Raw genomic sequence first — 11,261 nt, forward strand, 5'->3', positions numbered from 1 at the left:
ATTCTTACTGCGAATCTTACATCAATAGCCGTATCATGCAGCAACCAGTCGGAGATCACCTGTTATTGGTTGTTTGATTCCCATGCAAGAGGTCCAAAAGGATATAAATCACCGTTACGGGGCACCTCATGCTGTATGAAATTTACTACTATTGATGTTTTACACGCCACTTTGCGTCGTAATTTGTATGCGAAACATGGCAACAGTAATGTATTAAATATCTACTCATTAACACCTGTAACAATTGCATCCGAGAGAAATAGATCTTCACTGGTAGAAAGAATGCAACATCTATCAGTTGTGACCCCACGAAATGAATCCGACGCAACACGAATTATTTTCGAAACAAGCATGTTACGTTCGATTGACGAAGGTGTTCCCAACATTGATAATATCGTCTCTATCAGTAATAATAATAATAATAACGCAGAAAATGACCCGATACAACTGGCAAATATACATAGAAAAACAGCGCCTCCTTTGAACCTAGAGAGGGAGAGAAGAATTGAAGAACTGTGTTGGTACTTCCTGTTTCCAGATGGAAAAAATTGATTCAGAGAGCATCGTGACATCCCAATAACACCATTAGATTACTTCCAAGCACGTATTCTGAGCAATGACAAACGGTTCCAACGAACAGATTATCTGTTCTTCGCATTATCTGTGGTTGAATATTACCGCGCAAAAGCTAGCATTTCAGTGTCATGTAGAATGCGCCAAGGTGAATATACTCCAGAGGGATTAGTAGACAACATACATCTCACAATGAGAAACATAAGAGGATCGGTATCATACTGGAAACGATGCTGTTCGGAATTAATCGCCATGGTCCGAAGTCTTGTACCGCCCACATGGTTTGCTACGTTCTCTTGTAATGATCTAAACTGGCCAGATATGTTGAAGGCATTACTACTATCCGAAGGTCAATCAACGACCGAACTTGAAAACCTAACGTTTGCAGATCGACTACAGTTGGTTCAGAGACACCCTGTAGTTATTGCAAGACAATTTACGTTACGCGTAAACGCGTTAATGCAGTATTTAAAAAACTCGCATTGCTTAGGCGGCGTTGTTACTGATTTTTGGTATAGAATTGAATTTCAAAATAGAGGAAGTCCACATTTGCACATGCTTATTTAGTGTGCAAACGTACCTGATTTCCTAACCAACGAAGGCCAAAACGTTATTGAGAAAATTGTATCTTATTCATTGGAAGTCGAAAATCACGATATGAACGATATAGTTCAAAAAGTCCAAATTCATAAACATTCTCATACATGTTACAAAGATCGTAATAATCGTTCTTGTCGATTTGGATTCCCCAGACCGATAAGTGAAAGAACGATGTGCTTAGGCCCAGATGACACACTTGCCAACAACGGGCGTTTCTGCGTACTTAAGAGAACCGCAAATGAAGTTATGGTAAATAATTACAACCGAAATCTTTTAAAGCTTTGGAAAGCAAACATGGATATTCAACCATGCGGAAATGTTACAGCCGTCGCATATTATATTGCTAAATACGCAAGTAAATGCGAGCCGCAGGACACAGGAAATATTATTAAAGAAGCCGTTTTACGAGCAAAACGCCGAAACGATACCATCCGAAATCAATTATTTTCGGTATCTATGGCAATTCTATCTCAACGTATGGTCAATGCTATAGAATGTGCTTATCGATTATGCCATCTGCCTCATAAAATGAGCTCGCGAAAAGCTGTATTTATAAACAGCTGTCGACCTGAGCAGAGATATAGAATTCTGCGATTTGAAGAAAATGGAACATCATTTTTCAATAACATATTCGATCGTTACGTAAAGAGGCCAGACAACCTAGAAAACTTGAGTTTAGCCGAATTTGCTGTCCGATATGAAACAGTTTCAAGTGAAATATGGACAGAAGAAGATGGTGACGCTGAACTTAGAACTGACGATGAAGAAATTTCGAGATCGAAGTTTATAAAATTGAAGGACAATACACGAATGCGAATAAGAAATAAACCAGCTGTACTGCGCCACCGATATTATACCCTGAACAGTGATAGAGAAGGATACTTCTATAACTTAATAGTGTGTCACATTCCATTTCGTGATGAAAGTACACATGTCCGAAAACGAATCTTCAGAACAATGTTTTCTTCGACGGCAACACGAGTTGAAACCTATGTTGGGTAACGCAACCGTCGAACAATTTACTCACGCAGATAAATTATTGAAGCGGCGCTCGCCTAGGCTGTTGCTTTGAATATTGTACATGAAGAAGAAACTAATGAACATTTAAGAGATCCAGTCGGAATTCATGTCGACGAAACAATATATTATGATTAAGGTGATTTATATGAAGATCAACAGCAAGAAACAATTGCAATGCCAGAAGACGTATTCCGTAATAGTATTCGAAGTCTTAATATTCAACAGAAAGACTTATTAAAATCAGTTTCCGCAGTAATTGAGAAAGATATTAAAAAAAATGATGATGAAAATACGGAACAAATATTGCTTTTTATTACCGGAGGAGCTGGTAGTGGCAAATCGTTTATTTTAAAGTTACTTGTTGAACACGTTAAACGCTGCTATAATCCTACAGTTGATACGATGATAAAACCATCTTTCATTGAAGTAGCTCCTTTGACTGGCGTCGCTGCCCGTCAAATATTCGGAAAAACTCTGCATTCCTTGTTTTCGTTGCCTATTGAAAAAGGTACTGCAATGACCTATCGACGAATGACAGGACAGAGGCTCGAACAGGAGAGACGAAAGTGGCGTCATACAAGGTGGTTGATTATCGACGAGATATCAATGGTATCTTATGAGAATTTGCGAATAATTCATTTAAGATTGCAAGAATTCAAAACAAATGATAAACTATTTGGTGGCGTAAATGTACTTCTCTTTGGCGATATCATGCAGTTGCCCCCAGTAAAAGGAAACTGGTATTTTGTACAGCCACATTGGTGTATTGCAGAAATTAATTTATGGCATCAATTTTCATTCTGCGAACTCACCATTAATATGCGACAAAGAGATGACGTTGAGTTCATCGATTTATTGAATAACCTTCGGTTTGGGGAAGTGACAACTTCTCAACTGGAAATATTATGCGAACGAAGAAGAGTTCCTCTAACCGGAGAGTTCGAGGATGGTGCAGCAGTAAGAATATTCCCAACGATAAAATTAGTGGATGAATATAATTCAAAAATGACTGATGAATTAGCAAAATCACACCGAATGTACGTCATTGATGCAATAGACGAATCCCGTGAGGCAGCTACATATGGAAAAAGGCCACCAGAAAATGTCATACCTACAAATGTAAATAATTGTGGCGGACTGTTACATACAATAAAGTTAACTAAAGGATCGCGAATCATGCTGCGACGAAATATATCAATTTCTGATGGTTTGATAAACGGCGCAATGGGAATAGTGAAGAAATTTTCATGGCCGGCACTTCGAAGAGATCAACTAGAACAGGGAGAGTTGCCGGACGCGGTACTTATAAAATTTGACGACGAGTCCATTGGAAATAGATTTAAAGATATCGACGGTTACATCCCAATATCTCCAGTTGTAGCAACGTTTCAGGCGACGAAAGGTTATGGGGACGTCGAGCGCAGAATGTTACCACCTATTCTAAGTTGGGCAGTAACGGTGCATAAATTACAAGGGACTACATTAAACAAAGCTGTAATTGATCTTGGCAAAAAGAATTTTGCAAAACGCCAAATTTACGTCGCTCTTAGTCGTGTCAAAAGTTTAGATGGTTTAGCTCTATCTGATTTAGCACCAAACAAAGTCCTCGTTAAACCGCATGACGAAAGAGCACTCGCAGAAATGCAAAGATTACGACGGTTACTTTTGCAAAGAAACAGTCCAAATTAGCTTCTAGCGACTGATACCTGAAGAAGGAAGACAACCCTTCTCTTAGCGACCAACTGGTAGAGAAAATGACCAAGTCTATTTTTTTTTTTTTTTTTCATTTCATTTCATTTCACGGATAATGTTTAAAAGTCGCAATCGGTATATTCCCTGTAGAGTAAACGCCGAAAGAAATAAAAATATAAATGATGCCGTACATTTTCTTGAAATAAAAATTGGCAGGAATTAAAAAATGCAAAATTTTTTTTTAACGGGACCAATCGGAAGACATACTCTACCAAATGCAAAAGGTTTCGTTCCAATTGGTCCATCCGTCCCGAAATAATCGACGAACATACATTAAAAATTATTAAGAATGAAAAAATGCAAAATATTTTTTTTATAGGACTATTAGGGAATTATACTCTATAAGACGCAAAAAGTTTCGTTCCGATTGATCCATCCGTCTCGAAGTAACCGACGAACGTATACCGCACGTACATCAAATAGTACGTTTTTTGCAATAAAAAGCGTTCGGAAAGAAAAAATGCAAACTTTTTTTTTAACGGGACCAATCGGGAGACATACTCTACCAGATGCAAAAGGTTTCGATCCGATTGGTCCATCCGTCTCGACGTAATCGGTGAACATACATAAAAAAAAAAAAAAAAAAAAAAAAAAATACATACACATCGAATTGAGTATCCTCCTCCTTTTCGAAGTCGGATAAAAACGGATTCAGGAAAGGCAAATCTTGCGCCGATAACCTCATCAACCTCACTTTAAAAATTGACGAAGCCTTCTCAGAAAAAAAGAATGTATTAGCCGCTTTTCTGGACGTTCAGGGAGCTTTTGACAATGTTAATATTGACATCTTGCTTTCTAAATTGGCCTCGCTTGGGTGCCCCAAAGCTTTGATCCAGTTTATTAAGTTCCTTACACATGAAAGGATGATTTTCACTGATTCCATGGAAAACACTCCAAGACTAGCTCACGAGGGGGTCCCTCAAGGAGGCGTATTAAGCCCTCTTCTTTATTTGTTGTACGTAGCAAACATAACTGACGATGTTTCCAAAACCGTCTTTATTTCTCAGTTCGCGGGTGACATCGCGGTCTTTGTGAAATGCGCAACAACTAAAAGGGGTATAAGAATGCTAGAAAACGCTATACTGAAAATAAAACAAAACCTCTTGGCACTAGGTTTAGAACTCACACCAAGTAAAACTACATTTATTCACTTTAATAATAAAAAAATATTGCCAGGCTGCACTGAAATAAAATTGGATGATTTCAAAATAAAATCCAGTGCCTCTGTTCCATTTTTGAAAATTGTATTCGACTATAACTTGTCGTTCTCGAATCACACTAGCCTTGTACAGAAGAGATGCTACAAAGCTCTTAATATAATTAAATTCCTTTGTGGTACCTGGTGGGGTTCTCACCCTGATACTTTATTAACTCTTTACAAGAGCTTGGTTCGATCCATCGTTGATTATGGCTGCTACATATATTTCCCCTCACGCAAAAGCTTGTTTGGAAAACTTGAAAGGATCCAATTTTCGGCAATTAGGGCAGCTCTGGGCCTCCGAAAAAGCACTCCCACTAACATTTTGCTGGCGGAATCAAAATTAACTTTTCTGAGCGACCGTGCCAAATATTTAGGCAAATGTTTCATAGCTAAGACCCTATCCATTAAAAACTCTCTCACTTGCAAAACGATAAAAAGCTTTTTCAATATTGCCAAAAAATATCCATCAAACAAGAGAAGAATTCTCCACCAATGTATCTTCGAAATAATGGACACAGGCATCAGTCCGATAATAGATACTCGTACTAATCACAGCCTATACTGCTTCCATTATAATGTCTTAACTACCTCAATTCCTATCAATACATCACTTGGTCAAACTATAAGAGATGTCGGAGATGCGAACCAGATGCTGAGCGAGCTGGTAGGGAGCGGCGATGCTCTCGATCTCTACACGAATGGCAGTAAAATTGCAGGTTCTACTGCTGTCGGGGCTGCTTGGTCTTGCCCTAAACTAAACTTACATTCCAAAAAAGCCATCAACAATTTTGCTTCTGTGTTTACTGCCGAGTGCATTGCGTTGAATGATGCTTTCGACTTTGCCCTGCAAAATCGAAATAGAAACTTTCATATTTTTTCCGATTCACTTAGCGCCCTTCAGTCTCTACAGTCTACCAAATGCAATATTAAAACCAACCCCTATATCTTTGAAATCAAAAGAAAATATAACGACTTTATAAGTGAAAATCCTTATAACACTTCTATCGAGCTATATTGGATTCCATCGCATATGGGAGTTTGAGGAAATGAGTTTGTTGACGAGCTTGCAAAATCTATGACTTCTTCCTCTACTCTTGACGTTCATTCAGTTCCCTTCACAGACCTATTCGAAATGTTTAATTCCAAAGCCTTTGCTCTAACTGTCAACTCTCTTCGTGAGCAGGGCCTCCTCAAGGGCAAGACCTACTTCCAGCTCTATCACTCTGGAAAAAAGACACCTTGGTACTCAGGAAAATGTCTGTCTCGAGAGTTTATTGTTACCATTAATAGATGTAGGTCAAACCTAGCTCGTATCAATTTCATAAATGATCCCACATGCAAATGTAACGCTGCCAGCGAAAATTTAAATCACATTATATGGCAGTGCCAGCTATATGATCCTCAAAGGAGTAAATTAATTGCTTCTTTGAAAAAACTCTCCTACAGTCTACCACTTAGTATAGAAATACATATTGCGAAGCCGGATATTAGAGCCTGCCTCTGCATCTTCTCGTTTTTAAAAAATTGTAACCTGTACATTTAGTTACTTTGTTACGTCCCTAGGTGTAACCCATTTTCGTCTTTCGCCATTCCAAAGAGGTCTTGCTCTGGAATCCGCAGAACATCAGCATTTCCTCGCTTAGCGACGCCCGCGATACGAAATCAGGGAACTCGCGGAATGCGATGGCGAAAACCCTTTGCTTGCAGGTTTTCGCAAGCAAAGAGCGTGACCTACTCCCCTTTTGGGAGTATAAGTTATCGGCGCGACGCAAGTAACTCAGTTCCGTGATAGCGTAAAGCAGAGACGAAGTTCTGCTCGTTCGCAACCCGCGTTTTGGCTAGACTCGAAACCAGGAAGATCATCAACGACGTGCTCGGCCGACGGTTCAACACGAGTGTATCCCCGAGGTCTGGCGTTCCAGGCCCATAATAGGACAAGCTCCAGGAGTGCATCCGTGTGCTGTGCAGGACCACCACCAACCGCTTGCATCTTCCAAGGTCGAGTCGTAGCCACGCGCCGCGAGTCTAGTGTTCCGTCGAATCCGCGTACTAAGTGTAAAGCGAGACCTCTAGTGTGAGTGACCGACGCATGCAAGAGAAGCAATTGCTGACGACACCCGAAGACAGCGAAGGGTATGTAAGACAAGCCAAATTGAAATACACATACACATTCGAATAACCTAAATCGCGTATTTTGATCCCCGGTCTCCCATCCTATACCCCCTTATCTTTGAAAGGTAGGTCAAGGTGCGCCTTAGCGCTTTAAACGGCAGAACCCGTATCTAGGATTTAGCATATAATAAACGCCCCGCAAGACGGGACGTAACAACTTAAGCTTCGATTCTATGGTTCAATTGCTTTCTCATTTGATTTAAGTTAATCTGCGTTTGTAAATCTCCATGTTTCCTTCAACTTCAACGAGTTAAAATTAATTACCGCAAAATGTAAAATTTGGTTTGCAAATGTACAACTATGTATAGCAGAAATAAACCTCGTATGAGGTTTCAAATGCTTAAATAAAAAAAAAAAAAAAAAAAAAGTCTCGATGGTCCATTTGATTGGTCTCTTATCTCGCTTCTTAGCGCCTTCTAAAAATTTATTCAACGGAACCTGAATGAAAGCAGCATTCTTTACAAAACGGCGATAAAAATTAACTGTTGAGACAAACATGCATAAACCAATGCATACTGTTACGCATCAGTGAGAGAGCGAGATGCGCAAGCGCGCCCTCCTGGACGAGCTATACTACTTCCTGTGTGTGAATCCGCTCTATCGATAAGAGCACGTGTTACAGGAGAGAAATAAAAAGCCTTTTGCATCCACGTATATGCCCGTTTTGTTAATTTTATTAAAACAAAAACCGTGTGTCGGTTTCCTATTCCAAACATTAACAACGCCCAAAAAACGTCGCAAATCTGCGATAGTATTTGGCTTTGTATAGTCAATAATTGCCTTCACTTTCTCCGGTAACGGTTTGGCTCCCTTATTATCTATTAGGTACCCCAAATATCGTACGGATGGAGAACCAAAAGTACACTTCGCCACATTAATAGAAACGCCGTACTCTTGCAAACGCTCGAAAACCAAATGCAAATGTTGCCTGTGTTCTGCTTCATTCGCTGATGCTATTAAAATGTCATCAACAAAGCAAAACACAAAATCTAATCCCCTTAAAACTGCATCCATAAACCTTTGGAACGTCTGAGCAGCGTTTTTAAGCCCAAACGTCATAACCTTATATTCATACAAACCAAAGGGTGTTATTATTGTAGTTTTTTCACGGTCCTCTGGTGCCATCAGAATCTGATGATATGCTTTTTCCAAGTCAAGAGTTGTAAAAATGTTCGTCCCGTCCAGTCTGCGTGCAAAGTCCAGGATGTGAGGAATGGGATACTTGTCCGCAACTGTCATATTGTTTAATCGCCTGTAATCTCCACACAGCCTTCACCCACCGTTCTTTTTGGGCACCATGTGCAGAGGGCTGACCCACGAACTACTAGAAAGAATGCAAATTCCCTGCGCTATAAGGTGGTTGATTTCCGCCTGCGCTGCCTTGAATTTTTCTGTAGGTAATCTACGTGCCCTCTCTGCACAAGGCGCATCTTTTGTAATGATGTGGTGTCGAACTTTGTGCTTTGGCTCTGTGTGGCACTGTATCGTCCGTGTAACGTGAATGAATTGTCTAAGGAGATCTTGATACGGATTATTATTGTCAATTGTGGTAAGAGGGAGTTGAGGAATAGTACTAACCTGTTCTACCGTATGCAGTTTCGTCAGACCGTCAATGAGCTTTCTATTTCTAAGATCCACCAGAAGACCGTGTTTGCGCAAAAAATCTGCGCCGATGATAGGTTGCTGAATGTTTGCTACGATGAACTCCCATAAAAATGGGCGTCGTAAACCTAGATTCAATACCAATCTGGTCGTCCCATAAGTCTGGATGACCGTGCCATTAGCCGCATATATTTTAAAATCCGAAGGGGTAGACTCTCTTTTTGCCGATCTGTGCGGCAACGCCGAATTATCTGCCCCTATATCTATAAGGAATCTTAAGTTACTCAAACAGTCTTTAACAACGAGACGGCAATTATTAGGGAGGCCATCCGCAGCCGTCATAAGACGGAAAGGCTCCTCTAGTTTTCCGGCTGCAACTGCAACGAAGGCCTGCTGATCGGTAGTCCCTGCGATGTGCCCGCAAGGAATGACGCAGCGATGTGCCCGCTCCGCGAATCGTCGATGATAGAAACAAAGTCCATCGCTCGACCTTGCCCGGTGAGGAGACCTGCCCTCTCTCGAGCCGCTGCGCCTACGCCGCTATGTTTGTCGTGGTTGATGGTCAGCATGAGAGATCCGCGTGGTCAGCACCTCCACCATCTTGGCTAGGGTCCCAACCTGATCCTGAAGCGCCGCCATCCTGCCATGAGGAGAAACTGCCCTTGGCGCGCTTGAAACTGCCGCCACGTTAATCGCCTGCATTTCTATGATTTTGTCGGCCTGTAATGCCAACTTTCCAAGATCCTGTGTCTCAGAAATCGCCAGAATACTCCGAATGTTATCAGGCAACTGATCCAAAAATAGCGACCGCAGCACGTTTTCGCTGATTTGGCCACCAGCGAGATTCCTGATACGTTGCAAATAATACGACGGTTTTTCGTCACCCAGACCGCGACCACGGAGCACATGTCGCAGTTTGCTTTCAGGCGATTCATCAAAAGTGCCGATTATTTTATTTTTAATAGCCTCGTATTTCCCTCTAGCCGGTGGTTGGGTCAAAATATCCGCCACGAAAGGTAACACGACCTGATCTAAATGCGTAATAACGTGTCGATATTTTGTTTCGTCGCTGGTAATCCTTGCCAAATCGAAGGCTGCCTCCACTTGAGCGAACCACAATACGGGGTTTTCTTTCCAAAAAGGAGGTAATTTCTTAAGGGATGCAGAATATACGGTTGCATTCGTCCCTGCCGACACCGATGGAAGAAAGGCTTCTTCAGGCTCTCCTGCTGTCATGGCGTCTCTGTCGAGCCGCGTCAGGGAGCGTGCGACCGCCATTTTGTATAATTTAGCGTCCTTTTTGATAACACCTTTTTTTTACGAAGTAATTGATAAAACTATCGAGATCACGTCGGGGTCACAAATTGTAGGGACCTTCGCAGAAATGCGGTAAATTATGGCTTCTACTGTACCAACAGAGGATACTTGGTCTTATAGAAAAATAAAGTGTTTTACGCCGGTTGATTGTTCACAAAACTAAATACTAGCCTTTTATTTAAAATGAGTCAGTTCCAAGATTAAACTTTTGGTTATTATTCACAGGAGTTTTTTTACTTAGAAAAGTTTCACAACCCAATCTTTGGAAAACGTGACTTCTATACTCCATGAGTGCGAGGGCAAGAGTGACTCACGCCAAACGTTGGCGTGGGAGGGGAAACGCATTTTCCCGCTTTCTACAATTAAAGAGGGCGCTGCGGTAGCCGGAATTGCATTTTCCGACAGGACGGCTCACCGGAAGTAGGCGCCGCCACAACAGCAGTAGTTCTCAACGCTTACGGTCGACCTGATTGACGTGTACGTTTTGCGAGTATGTTCCTTCCTTCTATGCCAAGTTATCAGGCTTAAATTTTAAAGTAGAAACCTAGTTTTTACATATTGCTTTAATGTTATACTTAGCAAAAATGTTTCTCTATCGTGTGATATAATTAGATTTTCTCCTAGACTGTTAGTTTTTGAAATATAATAAAAAATATCAGTCGACGTTCGTGCGATTTAGGCGTCTCTTCCACTTCCATTAATATTTAAACATATTTATATGTCTATAATGTAATAAAAATTTATCTCATTTTATTCGGTACATTCCACAGAATTATTACGTGAAAAAAGAACCTGAATATCTACTATTGTGAAAGCATAAATCAATTCCAAAGTTGAATAATTGCAATTTCTGTTTAACATTGATTATCTCGAAAACTATAAAAGTTAGATGAAAATGGTTTAGAAATTGGCAAAAGAAAATGGCAAAAGAAACCAATCGCTACAGAAGTGTTCTGATGGATGTTCGCGAACGAAGTGCTACCGTGCATTGGATAACATATGTGCATCCATGTTTACGGCAACA

General features: G+C 40.7%; 1 protein-coding gene across 1 annotated transcript; it reads right to left on the reverse strand.

The window, feature by feature from the left end:
• Positions 1-8,590: 8,590 nt before the first annotated feature.
• LOC117611287 (uncharacterized) lies at positions 8,591-9,262 on the reverse strand. The gene has a single exon (XM_034339242.2). It carries the CDS (start codon positions 9,260-9,262, stop codon positions 8,591-8,593), a length of 672 nt encoding a protein of 223 aa, XP_034195133.2.
• Between the last annotated feature and the right edge of the window lie 1,999 nt (positions 9,263-11,261).

Source organism: Osmia lignaria, chromosome 8 (assembly GCF_051020975.1).
Source record: "Osmia lignaria lignaria isolate PbOS001 chromosome 8, iyOsmLign1, whole genome shotgun sequence".
Lineage (NCBI taxonomy): Eukaryota > Metazoa > Arthropoda > Insecta > Hymenoptera > Megachilidae > Osmia > Osmia lignaria.